Source organism: Macrotis lagotis, chromosome 8, assembly GCF_037893015.1.
Source record: "Macrotis lagotis isolate mMagLag1 chromosome 8, bilby.v1.9.chrom.fasta, whole genome shotgun sequence".
Lineage (NCBI taxonomy): Eukaryota > Metazoa > Chordata > Mammalia > Peramelemorphia > Peramelidae > Macrotis > Macrotis lagotis.
In genome coordinates, this window is record NC_133665.1 from 146,652,662 (window position 1) to 146,676,395 (window position 23,734).

Sequence of the window (23,734 nt, forward strand, 5' to 3'; positions counted from 1 at the left end):
GAAATGAAATCACATACTACATGCAGGAGTTTGAAATCTAATTAGAAAATAATTAAAAGACTGATTCCTCAAGTAGCCTCTGAAAAACATTCTTACAACTTTATGTTTAATGCACATAAAAAATAATTAACACCACAATCAAATATGTGACTGGTGCTAAGCATGTGGTTCAGGCAATGCTTGCTAAGGGACTTTTAAAGATTTCTCACTAGAGGCTGGAAAAATTGAGAAATCAATCAATCCACCAAATATTTTTTAAGAGCTTAATAGTGGAAGGTACAATACTAACTATAGAGGATAAAAGGATCAAGTAAAGACAGTCCCCCCCACTCAAGGGAATTATATCCTAAGAAATGGGATTCCTTTAGAACTAGACATTTATATAGAACTAGACATAACAACTTTCTCTGTTGGTTGAGGAGAAAGGTAGACTTCATCTTCCCTTGGGGTGGAGGTTACTGGACACAGTTAGAAAGGGTTCTGTAGATTTTTGGCTTTTTTTTCTCAGAAACAAATAATTACTACAAATGGATGGCTTGATTTATTGCTTTGTTGATTTTTAAACTGAGGAAAGTGACAGAAAAAATGTTAGTAATTCAGATTAAACTAGAGTGTGCCATGAGTATTTTTTTTGGAGAGTCAATTTTTAAACATTTACACTCTACCCCCCAAAAAAACATTCCTGAAATCCACATTTATAAAAGCACATTATCCTTATTTACAAAAAAAATGCCTATCTGTAGAACTTTTCAACTCAATACACTATGTTGAGTTATGGAAGACTGCACTGAGTCATATCATACTTTCTATGAGTCTCCCTTTGATTCACAGGACAGAACAATGCCATCAATGATCAGCTCCATATAGTCTCTGTTCCTTTCCCTCTTCATTAATATGATTCATCACTAGGTAGAATAAGGCAACATGGATTATATGGGGAAAGTATATTAGAAATTCACTTTAAATCTCTTATTTTATAAATGATAGAACCAAGTTCAGATATATATATATAGTTTATATAAATCAGTTGTTGACAGGGCTAATATTAGATAGAGGTGTCCTGATTTCCAGTCTAATATTCATCCACTCTATCATATAATCATTCATAATGGATTACTACTAATACTACTCCTGCTGCTGCTGCTACTACTACTATTACTACTACTACTACTACTACTACTACTACTACTACTACTACTACTACCACCCCAACAACTACTCTCACCACCACTAGTACAAACAGTGCTTTAAAGTTTAGGAACTTTCCTTCCAGAAAACATATATGATAGAGAATACAATTATTATAATCCTGTAGCTGAAAAAACTGAAGATCAAACTATTTAAGTGACTTTCCTAGGGTCGCAGATAATAAATGTCTAAGTTAATAATTACAGCCAGATCTCTCTCAAAAGCTGTGCTGTTCTCAGTGTTCTGGGCATAGGAGGTTGAAGGACTCCTTTCAAGAAACTCTTGAGACTATGAACTCTCCATATGTATATAAGTACAAGGAGCAAGCATGTCAGAGAGGTTAGGAGATTGAGATTGCATTCATTTATTTTTTCTTTGTATATATTTATTTTTCAAACTAAATACTACAGTAGTTTTTACCAATCATGTTTTGCAAAGTCAACTTTGATTCTACATTTTCCATCACAATTCCCTTAAAATTGTCTTTGTTATTATACTTCTGAAATGAACAAATCTATCATAGTTGATCATCATCCCATGTTGCTGTAAGTATGTATAATAGTCTTCTGTGTCTGGTCCTTTCACTCCCCAACAATTCATGTAAGACGTTCCAGAATTTTCTAAAGTTCTGTCCATATTGATTTCTTATAGAAAAATAGTGTTCCATCACATTCATATGCCACAATTTATTTAGCCATTCCCCATTGATTAGCATCCCCTCAATTTCTAATTCTTTGCCACTATAAAAAGAGCACCATAAATATTTTTGAACGTGTGGGGCTTTTGCCCTTTTTTGTGATCTCTTTAGGATATAGATCTAATAGTAGTATTGCTGGATCAAAGGTTATGCACAGATTTATTGCTCTTTGGGCATAATTCCAAATTGTTCTCCAGAAAGGTTGGATCAGTTCACAACTATACCAACAATGGATTTCTTTTTATCTATTTTAGAAAGATTTTGTTTGTGCAAAAACTTTTTTAATTTAATGTAATCAGAATTATCCAGTTTGTCTTTTATAATGCTTTCTATCTCTTCTTTGGTCTTTTTAAACTGATCCCCTTTTATAGGTCTGACAAGTAAACTATTCTTTGTTCTCATAACTGGCTTAAACTATTACCTTTTATGTCTAATTCCTGTATCCATTTCAACTTTATTTTGGTATAAGGTGTGTGATGTTGGTCTAGGCCTACTTTCTGCCATACTATCTTCCAGTTTTTCCTGTAGCTTATATTGAAGAGTGAGTTCTTATCTCAGAAGTTGGAATCTCTGGGTCTTTCTTTTGCACCTAGACATAGCATTAATTTCACAAGGACCCCCAAAAGGCCAGGGAAAGAAACAGGCATGTGGGATAATGAAAGAGAAGATGCCCATTCTGGATTCACTGACACTGTGAAAAAAAATTTTAACAAATAAACAATTATTAAACACCCACTATATATTGGGTAATGTGCTAAGCATCAGGGATACAAATATGAAAAAAAGAAAGATTATCTTTATAATCAAGGAGCTGACATTATCATGGGGAAGAAAAAAACAAAAGGAAGCTAAAAAAGCAAGTGAGGGGAGAAAGAAGGGGAAGGGGAACATGAAAAATCCAAATAATAAAGAAACGTAAGAGGTCAGAAATGGATGTTATACAGGTTCACTCATGTTTATTCCATTCCAACTGCATGTGTGTGGGCACACACATATCTGTATATTTACATATTTATATGTATTTAGGTATTTCAAAATTATAGCAGAAGCCAAGTTTCTTCACAGAATCATTTGAAAGTCATCATCAATAAGGAAGGCCATTGGAACAAACTTTGAAATTCCAGCTATACTTACCATGATGAAAAAGATAAAAAGACACTGACCTGTCCCCAGTCAGAGGATTGCCCATTCTAAAGCCATCCAACCCCCAAGAGGTAGAATGATTTGGAGGGCAATCAGTTGACATAGACATAGGCACTTTTTTCTCTCAGTAGAGCTATTCAGAGCTGGAGATGATTATTGAATGCCTGGGTTAATGGGACAACGCAGAGAAGAAGATGCCAGGGATTCCTTGGCTCATCAGACAATGCAGGAAAACTAAAAATTATAAAAGTGTTTTGGCTCAGGAAATAAAATAGCACTGCCAAGCTTTGAGATATTCCTTGGCGCTCCCATGAACACTAAACAGCCAAAGATGTAAATGGAGACCTTTCCATGATTCCTTTCCTTGTCCTTATCTGGTAGTGTCTGTGTTTTTTTTCCTTATTTAAAAAAGGAGTCCTTGGGTGAAATAATGTTGGGATTATTTAGTTGATACTTATTCACTTCAAGGATTTGTTTGAAGGCAAAGGACTTAAATTCAAAAATCTTTTCTCACACTATTTAATTTCTTAGAACTTCAGTTTCCTCCACTGCAAAATTAGGGTAATGGTTTAGCTAGCTTCTAAATTTTTTTCACAATCCAGAACTTTGATCTTTTGATCCCATTTTGTGGGTTATTTTGTCACTGATAGCAATTCCAGTCTCTCAACAATCTAGATGACAGTTTTTAAGAATGACTGAGATTGAACAATTCATTCATCTGTAGCCACCAAAATGATGAATTTTCCTTTTGTTAGCCAGGATACTCCTCAAATGATAGACCTGAAGTCCATGATGAAACCCATCCTTAGAGAACCTAGCTTAGTAGGAGATGCTAAAAACAGCTCATGTTCTTTTTATTTACCTTTGAGAACCACACGCTAAGATAACTGAAGTCTTCTAAGTGGGGATCATGAAGTCAAGACACACTAGTAAGCAGTTATTAGCAGAAGCATTGTGTCATACCTAAAGCGGGAAAATGTCAGCCAAAGGAGAAATTCTTAACCTAGGACCCATGAACTGTCTATTTTTTAAATATTGGAATAAATGATTGTCAATAAAATTGTTTTCTTTGTTATTCTATATAGTTTGTTGGATGTGTTTTAAAACATTAATCTGAGAAAGGATCCACTATAATTCACAAGATTTCATTCATCTTTCATTTATGCACCAAAATGATTTTCTTAAAATAGAGGCCCAACTATGATATACCTACTGTCACACCCTTCTCAATTAGTTCCAAAGACATCCAGGATAAAATACAGAATTTCCATTAGAAAGATCAAAGACTCTCTTGCTTCCCATTTTATCTACTGTGTCTATCATTAGTAAGTGCTTTCTAAATAAACAAAAGAAATAACAAGTTTAAGAACCCCTGATATGAAGAAAAGGAGGTAGAAGACCAAAGATACCTTGCATCTACTTCTTGTAACCATCATTATTGGGAGAGATGCTAGTCTGGGACTTCTAGGCATGAAACCATCTCTAGGAGATAATACAGTAGAGTGGGAAACAATTCCAGATTTGAAGTTAGGAGACTTGGTTTTAAATTCTAACTTTGTTACTTAGTACTTGCCAGACTTTGGACAAGACTCTTCCCAAGGCCTGGCCTCTAAGGTCCCTTCCAATTCCAAATCTATTACTATATATAATTTCATACCTTGGGATAAAAAGATCTTTCAAAAGGTCATCACTTTGGAATAGTGAATCTGGAGTCAGAGAACGAAAATTCAAATTTCACTTCTGAAACTTAGCCAATATGAGCCTGTTTCCTCATCTGTAAAAATGGAGGGGAAGGACTGATCTACATGGCCTCTAATTTTTCTAGCTCTAAATCTAGGTTCAGGAAATTTAGTAGACAAAGAGATGGGTTTGGTAAGAAGACTTGACTTCAAATCCTTTCTCCTATCCTGCCTAGTGTGACCTTAACCAAGTCCTTTCACATCTCAGAGGCTATTTCTTTATCCATAAAGTAAGAATGACCTCCCAGAATTGTTGTGAAGATGAAGAGATAATAGAAGAATGAGGAGGGTAGTAATGATAATAGCAGCTACCATTTATATAGAACTTTAAGATTTACAAAGCACATTACCTGTGATAACTCATTTGATCCTCACAATACCCCTGTGAAAGAGGCTCTATGATAATGCTCAATTATAGTTGAAAAATATAAATGGTTAAGTGACTTGCCCAGGGTCACAAACTAGTTAATGTCTGAGGCAAGGGCTCAGACTCAGATTTTCATGACTACTAGTTGTAGGTTATATCTACTGAGTCACCTACCTATTGGACTTAGGATATATAAAATGATTTACAAATATGGAAGCCCATAGCTGCTATTGTTTTAGCTGTCTTCCTTGTCACCATCGCTGTTGTTATTATCACACTGTGATCTTAAATGGCTTTTGAGTTGTCTTTTAACTTTAGAATAGGGCATCTAAACTTGGAGTCAATGATTTTTTCCCTTTAAAAAAATCTGAAAACTACATTTACAACATAACTGACTTTCTTTGCAATTTTATGTATTTTATTTTATGACTTGAAGGCACATTATTCTGAGAAAGTGGTCATAGGTTTTCTCAGTTTGTGAAATGGGTCTATTAAAAAAAGGTAAAGAATTTTTCTTCTAGATTCACAATCCTATAAAATTCAGTAGAAGCTAATACTAAAGTGACTGAGAGGATTGTTTTTATAAACTCAAAAAGCATAAGAAGGAAGCTGAGAAAAGCCACCTGAGCTTTCCAAAAGCCTACACAGACCAGGCATCCAGCATTCTAGAGAGAATAATTAATTAGGCTGGAGTGGAGACAGAGCAAAAAGGAATGCAAATATTTGATCCTCTTTGAATGAGAAGCAAGAGCTCATTTTAATGTGAGAAGCATGTTCCGGGGAGCCTTTGGAGACAAAGCATAACAAAAAGAAATACAAAGCTGGGTACCCATGGAGGAGTTCTTTTTCTTTACATAGTGTCTACTTTTGAAAGAACTTTTCATTTCAAATTAAACGAGAACATAAATTGCAATCAGCAAGTTTTGCTCACCCAGAAGGATGCCAATTAGATTTCCCTCCACCCCCCTCTTTTTGGAAGGTCCCTGGGGCTGCCAAGAAGGCAGAGGACTCAAAAGCTTACAGGGATGCGATGAATGTCGGCTCCTGAAAAGGGTGATATGCTATGTAATCACCGGCTCACAGGGCTGTAAGGGACCTTGAGAGGTAATGGGGGAAAACATTTCCCAGAGTTATCCTGCTAGGAAAGTAATAGATAAATTACAAAGGGAATTTATTCTCTCAGATAAGGCATCTCAGTCACATAAGAGTGTGAGTTTATTGTTATTTCTCTTCATATTAACTGTAATATTATACTATCAGAAAACTCCTGTGGTAAGATTAGAAAAAAATGTATGCTAATAATTCTACCATTGGGAAAATAATAGAGTTCATTGAAAAGAGGAAGATCAACTCAGAGAAGGCACAGAGAAGGTGCATGACCTCATTTGTGTTTCACAGATGTTGAACTTGAAATGCTGATGAATAAATATATGAGCCATAAAGTCATGGGTTTATTCACCTGCTTTTGCCCACATCATACTGAGCAGCCACTAAGAAATGCTCCCAGGCCCCTCCTGGCTCCAATGGAGTGGCAGAACCAGCACTGAGAAATCCACTTCTTACCTTCTACTGTGGCTCTCTTTGGCTGAATGGTGATGGCTCCTTCAGCTATATCTTCATTTTGATGCAACGGGTTCACTTTGGAGCCCCAGGTATCTGATCCTACCCATAAGAAATGGCCTACTTGGTCTGCTCTTTTGGCTGCTGCCAGGATCTGTCTGTAGAGAAGAGTAGAGCACTAGGGATTAATGGAAAAGTTGAAACAAACATGAATGCTTTAATTCAGTTCAATCAGCTATAATACCTAAGTTAGTCAATGTCTGACAAAAACAGGATTGCTGAATTCTAAGAATCACTTCTAGAGTGCCTTAGAACCTTAAAACAAATACCTTTTAAATAGTTTTAGGCAGATCAACTCATGATAGGAGTTAGAGATTTGGGGCTTTTTATAAACTAGGGTTTCATGGAGCCTAGAAACAACTTCTTAGTTTTTTTCCTTATTTGATGAGGTGGCATGCAACTTTCCTGATGACAGAAAAACCTTCTCCATGTTTTTCCCCCCATCATCACACCCTATTACTCACACTAGTGATTACTCAATACTCTATGTCTTTATGTAAGGCAAGACATATTTTGTACTGTCTTTCAAATCTGAAAAATAGAAGATAGTCCACCCCTCATTTAGCTATAGAACTGTATAGAACTCTTGAGTAGTGACCAGAGTCTCATGCAAATGTCTAAGATTGAACCCCAAAATTAAATTTAAAAAATAAACATAACTTTATTGTAGAATTTCAAACATTTGTTTTTAGACATAAAACCTTTAAAACAATAGATAAAAAGTCTTCTAGTGTTTCATATTTCTAAGCATAGAATCTCCAAGGGTTTTCAATTTTTTTTAAATATATGACACAGAATTTTTACTAATAAGAGGTGGGGAGGATTCCAGAATGAATGATAGCAACCTGCTGTGCCTTGCATTATTTTCTAACATTAAGTATGCAGCTTAGAAAGCATATATTGACTTTGTCAGTATGTAATAATAGCTTTGATTCAATACTCCCTTTTTCCCACTGGTGCCTTTATCCTGATCTGCCATCTTCTGGAAGCTGTCACATGCATATTAACACACTTCATCAGTCATCCTTACTTTATATCCTCATCGTTGGCAAAAATCACCACGGCCCTGGAGTTGGGAGTATCCAAGAGCTGTTTGATAATTCTATCAAAATCAATGGTCTTGTCTTTCCGTTCTTGAGGGATTCTCACTGACTGAGCAATGCAGAGTCCACCTATGAGGAGAAGAGAAAGACAGACAGGGACAGAGACAGAGACAGAGTCAAAAAAGAAGGAAAATAGAGAGCAGAGAGAGAGAAAGAGAGAGACAGGGAGATGAGACACAAACAGAAAAGAGAGATGAAGAGAGTAAAAGACACGAGAGAAGAGAAGAGAAAAGAAAACTGTCAATAAAAAACTGGGAGAGAGATAATAATAATAATAATGATTAGAATGGGAAGAGGAAAGATATTTTCTAAGTCCCTGATTACAAAGTATTTCTAGTGACAACCCTAATGAAGTCATCAGTTATCACACAGTATTCTGAACCACTCAACCTTGGACCCCTGCTTCACAATCTCATTGTTTCTGCAGTGTAATTACAAATGTCTAAATGTACCAGGGCACAGGAATGAAAACTAGTTTAGGGGAATGAGAGCTGAGACCAAAAAAAAAAAAAAAACCAAAAAAAAAAGCCAAGATGGGAAAGAGGGTACAGGGTGGTAGATAGAAAACACAAAATGCAGACAAAAGCAGCTTCCAATGGTATCTTCAACATTGACTGAGTTATATTGACTGTGTTATGACTGTGGCCAGGTGATTTTCTGTGTGCTTCAATGAAATTTGGTAAAGATGCTGCCTCCTAGGGGTGTTGCCAAGAGATATCTAAAATTTCTTGAAGATCCCAAAATATGATAGAAATGCCATTGAAAAGGTAGAGAGGAAACAGGACCTGTCCCTATTCAGATGTTCATCAGATATGCCATTTACAGTTGCCTAGGGAGCCCTGAAAAGAGAATAGCCTTCCCTGGAGTCATATAACCAGTTTTGGTCAGAGGTTGGTGAACCCAGGTGTTTTTGACTCTTAGACTGCTCCAGCTTTTTCTCCACTGAAGCTTCTGCTGCCTCTTCTAGATCTATTTATTACTCTAGAGGGGGTAGGGTTACTCAGGTTATATTCACCCACTTCATTACAATAATAAAGAAATGATAGTTGACTGTTATACATCTATGTCTTTGAATGACTGAGGAAATAAAGAAAACTCAAGAGAATGTGGAAATTCATTCTGGGGTAGGATAAATTAATTTTTTTTTAGGTTTTTACAAGGCAAATGGGGTTAAGTGACTTGCCCAAGGCCACACAGCGAGGTAATTAGTAAGTGTCGGAGGTCGGATTTGAACCCAAGGTACTCCTGACTCCAGGACCCGTGCTTTATCCAGTGCACCACCTAGCTGCCCCAGATAAATTAATTTTTAAACAAAGTATCAATTACAGTTTAATTCAACGAACTCATCTCTAGTACAGCATAGAAATTGTACTAGGACAGAAAGTCAAAAACTGAACAATTTCTTCTCTCAAGGAACTTTATTTTCCTGGGAAAGAGGCAAGAAACAAGCTACACACAAGGTCTATGAACCTGGGCAGAGTTTCAGATGATATAGTTAAGCCACTGAGAAATTGGCTTCCTTTGGCTGCCATCTATGTCACCTTCCCACCATCAATGTGACACACACACACAGACAGACACACACACACACACACACACACACACTCACACACACACACACTCACACACTCACACACACACTCACACACACACATACTCCATGCTCTCTCTATTTTTCATCTTGCCCCTCCTCCTCCACCCTCTTCTCTCTCTTATTCTCTCTTCTTTTCACTTTCTCCATCTTATCTCCCTTTTCCTTTATCCCATCCCCTTCTTCCCTCCTTTACTTCTGTGTATCACTTTCCCTACTTCCTTTAGAGTCATCTATATAACACAATAGATGTGGTCAGAAGGATCTGAATTCTATTCCAGGTTCAGCTTCTTAATTAATGTGTGATCCTGTGGAAGTTACTCAACTTCCATCTGCCTCTATTGCAAAATGAAGGTTAATAATAGCTCCTACTCTTGTAGGGCTGTTAAAAGGATCAAGTAGGATTGTATTTGAAAAGCACCTAGCACACAAGAGGCAATTAATAAATATTTCCCCCTAATTCTCTCCCCTCCCTTCTCCTCTCTCTCTCTCTCTCTCTCTCTCTCTCTCTCTCTCTCTCTCTGTCACTCTTGCTCTCTCACTCTCACTCTCTCTCCTGCTCTTTCTCTCTCTTTCTCCCTCTTTCCTTCCCTCTACCTTTTTCCTCTTCCCCTTTTCTCTCTGCTTCATTTCTTCCCCACTACTAAGTTCTGATGCCTCAACTTGTACCAACTGTCTCATTGCCAAAATCCAGTAAGTCTGCTACAAAGGTATGAACTCTAGTCCTCAATTCACCTGGTCATATAACTTAACTCTCTCTCTCTCTCTCTCTCTCTCTCTCTCTCTCTCTCTCTGTCCATGTGGTTAGGCTACCTAATGGACTTTGCATTGGATCATACTAACCAATGTTTTTTATTCTGCTGACCTGAGTATACCTGGCAAATGTAGAGCCTGAGAACCTTCTGCATCATGGGAAGATAACTGATAACCAAAACTGATACTATCCTTTGATTATTCCTTTACCACCAAAGCTTCTTGGACATTCCAGGGGCTCTAGATTACATAGAAGTTGATGTTGCTTTTCTCTTAATCAAGTTAATGAAAGTCAGGTATTCACCCAACAGGAAACAATTACCCAAATTCAGTATTTGGTAAACAGATGCTTGATCCAAGACATTTAGGGAGCTGGAGAGGGTGTGGTCAGTGAGAAGCTGTCATTCTTGTGATGTGATTGTGACTTGAGAAAGGATGGAAATCATGCCCATTCTTCATGAAGTGAAGATAGAAGGTTCAGCATCATTGGTTCTGAGTTTGAGCAAAGAGAATCCAAATTGCCTTCCTCAAACTATTCAGAGGATGCTTGGGAAAAGAAATGGCTACTTTGCCACCTTCCCAGCCGGAGGAAAGGACTAGTACTGGATGGAAACCCAGTTTCCCATCAGGATTCAATTACAACTGAGTGATTAAGCAAATTATATTAAACTCCATTTAGTGTGATTAGTAGAGGGGTGTACTGGATCACACAAGGATACAGTACTCTCCCAGTGGCCCACTAGGAGAAGTAATTCTGGGAAGGTCTGCTGATTGTATAGCAATGATTGTTTCTCCCTCCAATGTGGAACTGCCCACAAGTGGGCTCAATCAAGAGCCTCAGCAAGCAAAAAAAATCAACTAATAGAAGAATTAATGATAATGAACAAGTTCCCAATGACTAATATCTTAAAAATGATGGAATTGAGAAATAGAAGTGGTAACAGATAAGGGGAAAAAAACAACACTGCTTCTTTAACACTCTTATCATGATCCAGTTCTTTTTGTTATATAAATAATCCCATCATCTAGAAATGTTAACCTAGAACCATTCAGATATGTAAATTTATACTAATTAATTTAAATATAGTTACTAACAAGCATGAGTTTTATAATTTATGTTTAATGCTTTTAACTAAATAGAAAGGCCCTGTGGTGTGGGATTTCAGTAGCCAACCATTAGGTCAGGAAGATTGGTGTCCACATTCCATCCATTATACTTACTGGGTGTATAAGTCACCCTTTTGCCACTTTGTAAATTATACATCAGTGTTGTCTGTGGACAGAATTTCTTTTTTGAGTGTTCTCTACTTCAGTGGATTCATGGATCCAGACCAATATTGCTTTAATTCTAATACATTTAATTTTTAAAAGAATATGATATGACTTAACATGTATAATTGATATATTGTTTATCTTTTCAGGGGGTAGAAGAAAGAGGGGAGAATTTAGACATCAAATTTTTATAATGAATGTTATTTTATTTTTACAACTGGAAAAGATTTCATTAAATAAAAGGATGCAAGAGTTTTAAAATTTATTTTTGTAGTCCATTTTAGTCTATTATAGCCATTGATAAGATAGTGAAATTAGAAAAAGTTTCTAGCAGCTCCCCAAGGAAATCATGCAGACTTAAAATTCAAGATAATAAACCAAAGACCCTGTTATATAGATTAGGCACCATGATGGTCATTGAGGATAAAGTCAAAGTGAAACAAAATAAAATGCATAAAAATGCCTCCAATTTTAGTGGTGAAACATAATTTGTAAACATGGAAGTATACACATGAAAATTGGAAGAGGAAGAAGAAAACCATAAGAAGGAAAAATGATGGGGAAATACTTCATGTAGGAGAAAATATCTGGCCTGAGCCTCAAGAAATCTAAGGATTTCCACATATGGAGAAGAGTTAGTTATGGTCATAACCATTGCAAAGACATTATAGTGTGCTAAGTTCAAGGAACAACAAATCTCCAAAATGTTTGGGATAACAATATATCAGAGGAAGAAAGTTAAAGGTAGAAGGAAGTGAAGGAAAGAGGCAGACAATTTGGAACCACAAATAAAATAAAGTATAGGTAAAGAAAAAAAGGGAAAAGAAATTAAAAAAAAAAACTCTTGTTTCAAATTCTGCCTCTTCCATATATTGCCTCTCTGATTTTGGGTGAATTAGAAAAGAAAGAGTAAGAAAAAGTTATATTACAAGACAAATTCAAAATCTGTATTACCATTATTACAAAGCACTTTTCACATGAATAATGTTACATCTAAACAATTGGAAAAATGTCAATTGCCCATGTTAGGTCTAACTAATATAATAAAAATGATAATTCTACCCAAACTAAATTATTTATTTAGTGTCATACCAATCAAACTATCAAGTAACTATTTTACCAAGCCAAGAAAAATAGTAACAAAATTAATATGTGGAACAACAAAATATCAAGAATATCAAGGGAACTGATGAAAAATAAAATTTAAAGGAAGGTGACCTTGCTCTATAAGATCTAAAACTATACTATAAGGTGGCAGTCTCCAAAACTGCCTGGTACTGGCTAAGAAATAAAGTGAATGACCAGTGGATAGGTCAAAAGATATACTAGTAGTCTATTGATGACAAACCCAAAGACATTAGTTTCTGGGATAAGAACTCACTATTCAACCAAATTTATTGGCAAAATCTGGAAAATAGTAAGGCAAAAGTTAGTCTAGATCCATGTCTCAGACCCTATTCAAAAAGGTCAAAATGGATACAGTATATAGACACAAAGGGCAATATTATAGACCATTTAAAAGAATCTGAATGAACACTACATTCACTTTTTAAAATTTTCTCTTACATTTTTCTTTCCTATCTCATGGTTTTCTTTCCTTTCCCTTAGTCCTAATTCATCATAAAGAAAATGACTAATCTATAAAGATGTGAAACACAAATTATATGTATATTCATATGACCAGCATGTTTCTTCTGGCTGGCAATAAGGATTCTTGGCAAATTTTTTTTTTTTAGCATATAATACTAAAAGAAAATGTGATACAGTGCTTCAGAAAATAAAAACTTTTGCTGCTCCTTATGAATCCAGTCAGAATTTACTGGTATTTTAGCTGCTAAAGGATACAAACATATTGGGGAATAAAAAACAATCAGCAGTGTGAGATTTGCATAACTGGAGACAAAGAGTAGGACTGAGAAGATTGTTTTTATTCAGATCCTGGTATATCATAGACCTTTCATTCTGTTCTCTCTCTTTTTTTAAAGGTTTTTGCAAGACAAATGAGGTTAAGTGGCTTTGCCCAAGGCCACAGAGCTAGGTAATTATTAAGTGTCTAAGGCCTGATTTGAACTCAGGTACTCCTGACTTCAGGGCCAGTGCTCTATCTATGTACCACCTAACTACACCCTATCATGTTTTCTTTATTAAAGAATCATTTTATAAAATGGACATTCTAGTTGTTCTCTAATAATCACATTATAATGTATGTTTATTGCAATAGCTGAAGATTCTAATATTGGTCAAATGTCAACCCAGTCCACCCCCTCCTTCAACATTAGGGTAGGGAACCTCCAGGTCAAAAGCCATATTGGTCTGGTATTACCAAAGCAACTGCAGTCTGGAACTGAAATTTCAATAAATCAATTATCTTTTTGGGGATGAATTAAATATTTGGCCAAATATAGCTCATGAATGGCATAAATATCCAAAAAATCCTGGCAAAAAAAAAAAATTGCCCCATCCCTGCTCTAATTGATGTTATTTAAGAGGGTGGAACCTTAGAATAAAAATATAAAAGAAACAATAAAAAATTATACATTTTCCTGTAGTGATACTAGAAACCACAACATTCAAGTGAATTCACCAAGGTTCAGACAACTGTCAGAAGGAAAGATGCAATGAATTAGTTACTATCAGAAAATTTAGGGTAGAGAATTTAAATAATCTTTTGTCTTAGACCTGTGATTTCATTGATTGAAGGAAATTTATGGTGATGAAATTTCCTCCAGTCATCCACCCTTTCAGCTCTTCTGTCACTTAGCTGTCTTAAAGGGCTACTTAGAGCTAATCAGATTAAGGGACTTGCTCAGGGCCCAGAAGTCATAGTTCATAGATTATGGATAGAAATTGAAAACATAACTCCCTGTTTCCAAGTCTAGTGCTCTAAGTACTATGCAACACAGACTCTCAATAATAGCAAAGATAAGATGAACAAGACTGATATTAACCTAGAATACTAAAGTTATAGAGAACTTTCTTTTCATCTTAATTTTATATGGTGAAAAATTAAAATAAAATGAGAGAAAAAAATGAGCTTCAGTCTGTATTCAGATACCATCAGCTCTGTCTTTGGGATGGATCACATTCTTTACCATAAGTCCATTAGAGAAGTTATTTCAAATTTTTTTTCCCACAGTTGCTATTCTTACCTGTATTTTACTCCATTTTATTCCTCCCCACCCCCATATATTCTATTCTCTCTCTCTCTCTTTCACCCTGTCCCTCCTTATAATTGTGTTGTATCGGACTACCCTCTCCCACAATATTCCCTCTCTTCTATCAACTACATCCCTCCTCCCACCCCTTCCCTCTCCTTTTTTTTTCTCTAAGGTACGTTAGATATCTATACACTATTGAGTACATATGCTATTTCATCTCTGAGCCACTACCTATGAACCACTACTCTCACTTTCCTCCTTCTACTCCATTGCAGAAGCTTTATCTTACCTCTTTTATATGAAATAGCTTAGCCTATTCTTCCTCTTCTTTCCCTTTCTTCCAGTACATTCCTTTCTTGCTCATTAACTCCATCTTCTTTTTTTTCCCTCTTGTGATAAAAGCTTCATTTTTTAAATCAATTAATTTTTCCATCTATATGCATATGTATATTTTTAAGTTACAAAATTTCCTTCCATCCTCCCTTCCCACCCAGTGGTGAACAGTCTGGTTAGTATTGTACATACATATTTTTGACAAACATGTTTACAGGTTTGTTGTTTTCAGTGTGAGGAATTAGATGGTGATCAAATTGTCCATATCCATTCTAATACAGTTGTCCTAGCTCTCTCAATGTTGTTGTTAATGTGTACATTGTTCTCTTGGTTCTGCTCCCTTAGCTCAGCATCAGATCCCATAAGTCATTCCATTCTTCTCTAGACTTCTACCATTTATAGTTTCTTATAGAACAATAATATTCCATAGTATTCATGTACCATAACTTTTTTAGCCATTCCCCAATTGTTAGGAATCTTCTCAATTTCTAATTCTTTGTCACTACAAAAAAGAGTTGCTATGAATATTTTGGAACATGTGGGACTTTTCCCATTTTTTTATATTTTCTTCTGGATATAGGCCTAGAATTGTAATTGCTGGCCCAAAGAGTATGAACAGTTTTATTGCTCTTTGTGCATAGTTCCATTATGTTCTCCAGAAAGGTGAGATCCATTCACAACTCCACCACCAATGGATCAATGTCCCAGTCCCCCTACAAAATCTCCAACATTAATCATTTTTACTCATCTTGGCCAATCTGATAGGTGTGAGGTCAAATTGGCATTTCTCTAATCAAAAATGATTTGGAATATTTTTTATATAATTATATATAGCTTTAATTCATTCATTTGTAAATTGTCTTTTCATATCCATTGACCATTTATCAATTGGGGAATAATTTGTATCCTTACAAATTTGATGCAATTCTCCATCCATTAACTCAAACTTAACATATATATATATATATATATATATATATATATATATATATGTATATATTCCTTTGTATTCAGTTCCCTCCTATACCTTATCTATGTTTTCTTTTAACTGCCCCAATAAATGAAAAGGTTCATATGAGTAATCAGTATCATCTTCCCATACAGTAATACAAGCAGCTCAATAAATTCCTCAAAATTGGCTTTTCCATCTACCTTCTCTTTGCTTCACTTGAGTCCTGTTCTTGAAGATCAGAGTTTCTGTTCAGCTCTGGTTTTTTTATCAAGAAAGTTTGAAAATTCCTCTACTTCATCGAATTTCCATCTTACCCCCTGAAGCAGTTTTGCTGCATGGTGGACTCTTGGTTATAATCCAAGCTCTTTTGCCTTCTGGAATATCATATTCCAGGTCCAATGAGCCCTTAATGTAGTAGGTGCTAAATACTGTGGAACCCTAACTGTAGCTTCATTATATTTGAATTACTTGAATTATATTTGAATAATTTGTGAGTTCTGAAATTTGGCTATAATATTTCTGGAAGGTTTTATTTTGGTATCTCTTTCAGGAGGTAATCAGTGGATTTCTGCAATTTCTATTTTACCCTCTGCTTCTAGGATATCAGGGCAATTTTGCTGGATTATTTCCTGAAAAATGAAGTCTAGACTGTTCCTGGTTATGACTTTAGGTAGCCCAATGCTTTATAAATTATCTCTCCTGAATGTATTTTTCAGTCATTTTTCCATTTAATTATTTCAGTTTTTCTTTAAGGTTTTTCATTCTTTTGATTTTGTTTTATTGCTTCTTGATTTCTGACAGTCATCATGTTTCCTTAACTAAGGAATTATTTTCTTCAGAGAATTTTTTTAACCTCCTTTTCCATCTGACCAATTCTGTTTTAAAGCATTCTTCTCTTCATTGACTTTTTTGGATTGCTTTTTTCCATTCAATCCAAGTTTTTTTTTAAGATACTATTTTCTTCAATTTTTTTTGTAAGTACTTGAACAAGCTTCTGACTTGCTTTTCATGATTTTTTTCTCATCACTCTCATTTCTCTTCACAATTTTTCCTCTATGTCCTTTACTTGATTTTTAAAAAAAATTTCAAAATTTATTTCAGGCAATGGGGTTAAGTGAGTTGCCCAGGGTCACACAGATAGGAAATCATTAAGTGTCTGAGACTGAATTTGAACTCAGGTACCCTGACTCCAGGGCTGGTGCTCTATCTACTGTGCTGCCTAGCTGTCCCCCTTACTTGATTTTTAAAACCTATTTTGGGCTCTCCCATAGCCTGAGATCAATTTATATTTTTCTAGGCATCTTTGGATACAGAAATTTTGACTTTGTCTTCTCCTGAATGTGTATCTTTCATGGGATCAAAATATCATCCTAGGGTCAGATTGTTTTTCCTTCTGTTGTTTGCTCATTTCCCCAGCCTATGCCTTGATTTTGTTAAGGAGGGGCTCTCTTCTAGGGTAGAAGATGCACTTTCTCAGGCTTTTGAGAGTTTTTGCAGCTGTCTTTAGGGACACCCCCACCCCCACCTAGGGACCTCATTTCCTTCAAGGTCTTATAAGAGGCTGTGACTGCTTTCCTGACCAGTACTTTGGTCTTGGTATGACCACAAGCACTCCCCTCTGCCCTGGAACTGTGAGGAGGGTCCCTGCTCTATTATGATAGTATAGAGCCACAGATTGAACCCTGGATCTGAGTATGGGCAAAGCAACAAGTCCTGTCTCAGGGATAGTGGAGAGACCTCTGCTGTCTCCTCTGACCCTCTTACAGTGGCTACACAGGCCCTCTTCATATTCCCAGAGCTGGAGTTGGGCTAAGGACTGCATTGCCCTGGGCTCCATGCTCATTCTGGTGCAGTAGAGATTTTCCACTGATCTTTTAATTTGTCTTTGGAAATACCTGAGCTGAGAGGTCTGGAAAACCATTCCCACTGCCAGGGACCCAGGAGTCCCCAAGGATCCAAGTGCCCCTCACAGGCTACTCCTTTATGACTAGAACCACTTTGCTTTAGTGACCAAGAAGGCCTGGGCTGTGCTGGGACCCTTTCCAACCCTGGTAGAACAGACCACTCCCATGGATCTTCCAAGTTGTCTTGTGCCAGGAAATGGTTTCACTCAATATTTCTAAGTTGCACCACTCTAAAATTTGGTTTGAATCATAATTTAAAGGCATTTGGAGTGGTCTGGGGAAGAGTTTCTGAGATTTCCTGCCTTTAACTCTACCATCTTGGCTCTGCCCTACGGAGCACTTTTTTTTGGGTTTTTGCAAGGCAAATGGGGTTAAGTGGCTTGCCCAAGGCCACACAACTAGGTAATTATTAAGTGTCTGAGACCCGATTTGAACCCAAGTACTCCTGACTCCAGGGCCAGTGCTTTATCCACTGCGCCACCTAGCCGCCCCTAGAGCACTTTCTTAACAAAAACCTGAATACAATGATGGTGCAGGTTTTATTAACAACATTTTACAGATAACAAAACTGAGAATCAAAGACATGAAGCTATGTTTCCAATTCCTTCACAGTCATCTCCATGCCATTTATTCTGCCTGCACCCTCTATGCCATTGAAATGTATCATCTGGTCAATAATCCTTCATACAACACAATGTGGGCAAGGTGACATCCCTTTTGCTCTAAAGTTCCTATTTCAGGATCTAATGATGGTATGTATCTCACATGGACTATGATAGCTAGCAAACCCCATTCATATTTCTCATAAAATATTTTCCGGCCAACCACTATATCTGTAGAATAGATCCTCCCTCTCAATCCATATGTCTTCCTAAATATCACAGAGATATAATTTATAAGCATTTAAGAAAGGGGTTTACAAAATAATAATAATAATAATAATAATAATAATAATAATATTAATAATAATAATAATGTGATGAGTTGATCACTAAGAATCAACAAATCATTAAGACATGATGGGGGGATGGGATGCTCTGTTTCTAAAAATCACAAAATCTTCAAATTATCTTCACATTCAGCCTTAGAGGGATCTTCAGGAAGGCAGAGACTACTGCCTCCTGAAACAGACTATCTTCCTTTCAAACAACCCTATTAGGACATCTTCCCTTACATCAAATCACAATTTCTTTATTTACAACTTCCAGTCATGGTTCCTGGTCCTGACTTCAGGGTTCATTCTTTCAAACACCCACTTTGAGGGATTTGAAGAAGTTTATAAGGTTTACCTCTCCTCCCTCCCCACTTCCCTTTTCAATGCAACGCAGCATGATGAACCAGGCAGCTATTGGACAACATGCCCTCTGGTATTCCTCCCAATTGTGATAATCTGTGACTCTAGAGATGTCTTCTTTATTGGTTGTTTTTTTCCCTAATTTAAAAAGTTCAGAAACAAAATTGTTCTTTCCCTTAAAAAGAACACAAACATTAGTTTATTTTTGTTGTGACCATTTTCTCCTATAGCTTGAAAAATATCAGCAGTTAGGATCAATTGCTTATATGTCTTAAAGCAGTGCTTTCATTAAGATGCACTACACTCCCAACCCAGGTCAATACCTAAAGGTTGATCTTGGTGGAGAGGGATAAAATAATTACAGTGGTTCCAAATTACTGTTTCCAGATCACCAAATATCCTAATTGTCATTCCAATGGACTAGTTTCCTTGACCAAACTGAAACTTTCAACTATATTTATAACTCCTTCCTCCTGGTTTTTCTCCTGTCCCTTGGCTTGAGAGAAGCTGTAATTACCTGATCTTTCCTTATTTTTTTTACCATTACTCCTTCTGTCTCTTTGATTGACTCCTTATATTTTTCCTGAGTCCTTCCCTTTTGCTATTCTTCAAAGGTTTACCTTTGACTCTCTTATTACTCCTCTCTAGACTTTCATTCATTAATAATGCCATTCATTCACAAAACTTCAACAACCACATCTCTGAGAATGACTATTAGATTTACATTGCCACTACCTCCTTTATGAATTTTACATAAGAATGTTGAACCTACTACAGGATATTTCCACCTTAAATGTGATATATATATATATATATATATATATATATATATATATATATACTAAAACCATTATCATTCCCCAATCCTTGTCTTCTTTCTGATTTTCCTATTCCTAACAATTGTATTATTATTGATCTTGTCCCCTAAAATTAAAATTTGAGTTAAAAATAATGATTATGTGTAAGAGACTGTTGAGGGTTGTAAACTTTTAACACTGGTTGTCAACAAGCATCGGGGCATTGTTTGACTTGTAATTAGAGAATGCCTTGAGATTGCAAATGAAAAAGGGTATTTAAGCATTTGATTGGGGTTGAACAAATGGAGAAATTTCCATCTTTGTCTCCTGCCTCTTGAATGTCTGAGTAAAGGGATAAGCTAGCAGGCAGGAACATAACAAATGGACCTGGAACAGTAACTGGAAGGCAAGAAAAACTGATTTAGGGGCTATCTGATCAGAGTCTAGGATAAGGACTAGCAGATACAAGGAAAAAGCTTCCAGGTGACATCCTGGAGCAAAAGACTTTAGAGATGTAACAAGTTACCATAGGGTAGATCTTAAGGAAGTCAGAACAAGGAGGTGTGGAGGAAAGTGAAGGTAAAGGGAAAGTGTATTTACCTCCATGGCCTGAGGCAGAAGAAATAAATAAGTATTGTCAAGAAAAAAGCCTAGGATTATTCCTAAAGCAACTAATGAAGAAACTTCAGATTACAAGAGGCCATCTGAAAAGGAGAAAATTTGGAGGATTTAGGAGCTGAGTTTCAGTCATATCCTGTTATTGAGGAGCCAGATCCTTTTAATCCAGGAAACCTTAGGCAAAGACATAATCTGTTAGTTATAAAAGCAGTCAGAGATTTAACAAAGGCAGTGGGGAGGGGGGGACACAGGCCAAGATAACCTTTTGTCCTGCTACAACTGGATAATCTTGCATACTCCATATTAATACCCAATGATTGGAAGCAGATAGTTAGACCATGTTTGCCACCCGGACAATCTGTCTTTTGGATGATGGAGTTTATAGAACAATGTAGACAGATGGCTTTGAGGCATACACAAGGTCCCAATGCCACCACATATTATGAACAATTAAATGGCACAGGGCAATTTTTCAACAATGCAGACCGAATATATTATGAATTAGAGACATATTAAAGAATTGCTACCAGTGTAAAGAATGCTTGGGGACGTATTCCAATAATAAATGAAAAGAAAGAACCATTTGCACTTATCCAACAAAGAAATTATGAGACTTTTGTAGATTTCTTTGCCCAGTTACAGGAGGCAATAGGAAGAACTTTAGGAGATGAAGCAGGAATAGATGTATTAATAAAACAATTAGCATGGGCCAATGTAAATGCTAATTGTCAGAAAGCAATGATTGGCTTTAGAAAGAATGCAACCATTGAGGAAATGATTCAGAGATGTGACAGAGTAGGTTCTCAGGTGTATCATACAGAATTAATGGAAGGGATATTTGCTAATGTGCACATGGGACATAAAGAGAAACAGACTTGCTTCGTTTGTGGAAAACCTGGACATTTAAAGAAAACTGTTGGAGTATCCAAGGAGCTAAACCCAGAAAGGTCAGGGCATATCATTCTAAAACTCTATACCCAAAGTGTAAAAAGGCAGGACACTGGGCATCAGAATGTAGACAAGGAAAAAATGGAGAAAAGGGCCCTCTCCCAGGGGTCCCTCAAAAACAACCATGGGGTATGACGGTTCAGGACCAGCAGGAGAATGGAATAGAAAAACCAGTATGCAGCCTTAACAACAAGACAACCTATATCAAATTATTCATGGTTAAAAGTGCTGGGAAATTTAGGGTGCCTCCACATGCTTCTACTGAAATACTTATTCACCCTTTCTGATTAATGGATAAGGAGTTTGCAATCATTTTGGTTCCACCAAATCCAGAGTATACATACTTATACCTTTAGGAAAGTATGTGAGTGGGGAAATTATTGCAATAGTGAAAGCTAATAATGATAGGTACATAAATAAGAAACAATTTATAGCTCAGTTATGTGTTTTCTCTAGATCTGGTATAAATTGGAAGGAAAGGGAGTTGATAAAAGGGCCAAAAATGAGAAATAATAATGAAACTATGTTTACAACTACTATTTCTTCAGAAAAACCTCTTTGTGTTATCCAAGTCGAAGGAATGGCTTTCCTATGCTTGATTGACACAGGGGCAGATCAGACTGTGTTCCCATACAGAACTGGCCACAGGCTTGGCCTAAACAAGTTGCCTATACTAATCTAGTAGGCATTAGGGTTCGACAGGAAACAAATTTCTTGTCAACTCTTGAAATAGAGAAAAGAAGATAAAGAAGGGACTGTCACTCCTTTCCATAGTTGAAGGACTCCCTACAATATTATGGGGAAGAGATATATTGCTTCAATTGGGGCAAAAATTAGCATGGATTCTTTGATTGTTGAGTTAGGAAGTGAATTCTCTGAGGCGGCACCATAAGGGGATGGAGTTTCTCCCTCAGCGGCAGTCCATTGCCTGAGTACCAGCACCAGGAATGGGATGCAGGATACCTGCTGGCCTCTCCTTTTGGCCACCACTGCCTTCCTGGCTATGTGTGCTAAGTGCAATCTAAACCCCTAAACCTACAACCAACTTCAGAGACTCCTCATAGGTGCCACTGGCCCTGACATTCACTCTAGCGGCCACAACGAATTCTACACTCCAGCCTACTACAAACACATCACAACCCTAGCTCCAGCACCAGAAAGACATGAAGTACACACTAACAGTACTTCCTGTGTTGAGAGAAAAAATGTTACATGCTATTGGATAATTTATAATGGTATTGGCTACTGTTCAGAAAAATGTAATAACTCCAAATTGTACTGTTGTTAACAACTCAAGTAATTTCAAATGCTCTCTCTCATTCTCTGCTGCCCCCAAGGATGGGAGGGAGAAAGGAAATCTTCTCTTTTAGAACTTTGAAACTCAAACCTTTGTCTCAGAAGGTATGCAACCTTTACTGTAGGAAGGGCAAGATTCCCCAAAAAGCTTATTTTGGAAATCAAGGGACCTCTGTGCCTTCTTCCTGGTTTGAGCAGGGAGGATTGGGCAATGACTACATTTTTCTTAGGCTATTGATTGGGAGGTTTCATAGTCAATTAATTAAGAAAGAAAGAGAAAGAAGACTTTTTTCCTGGGATTGGGAAATTTATATTTTATCTTTTGAATGAAACCTGTGCCTATGGCTAATATTTCTGCAATGGAATAGTTAACTTTGAGTTTTGTGAAGTTGCTCAAAAATGCATTCAATTTCTATGATTGGCTATTTCAAGATTTTCATGGATATATATGAGGTTCATCAAGAAATTCTGATTGATTCCAAAAGTTATTTTTCTTAACTAGTCTTAATTGGTGCATTATGTGTCTATATGTTTATTTAATCATCTATAGGACATTTTACATCTCTCCACTGGCCTGGAGAGGTGGGAAAATATTTATATATTCTGAGATCTGGTACTGGTCAGGGTATCTATCTCAGCTTATTAAATGTATTCAAGAGAGTTGTTTCTATTGTTGGTGCTTGTGTGTGTGTGTGTGTGTGTGTGTGTGTGTGTGTGTGTGTGTGTGTGTGTAATTCCAAAGGAAATTATATTGAGATAAATTGTATTTCAAGGAATTTTGGAATACTGAATCATATAATTTACTGATTTCTTTTGGGAAAGAGATATTTGTACTATCTGATCTGTTTTGATGTTAAATTGATATAATTGTCAAACAATTACATTAAATATTACTCCTTTTGGTTTGGGTTTTGAATTTAATTGATTTGGGGAAATATAGCAAGTGAAATTGATAATGCTT

The 23,734-nt window shown here is 36.4% G+C and overlaps 1 protein-coding gene across 3 annotated transcripts in view; it reads right to left on the reverse strand.

Moving 5' to 3' along the window:
• GRM7 (glutamate metabotropic receptor 7) overlaps window positions 1-23,734 on the reverse strand; it is a 1,085,204-nt gene that overhangs the window by 576,546 nt on the left and 484,924 nt on the right. For all 3 annotated transcript variants that reach the window (XM_074196076.1, XM_074196078.1, XM_074196077.1), the window contains 2 exons: window positions 7,785-7,926; window positions 6,698-6,852 (listed from right to left, as the gene is read on the reverse strand). In XM_074196076.1, the coding sequence (XP_074052177.1) occupies window positions 6,698-6,852; window positions 7,785-7,926 (297 nt within the window). The remainder of the gene's footprint in view (window positions 1-6,697; window positions 6,853-7,784; window positions 7,927-23,734) is intronic.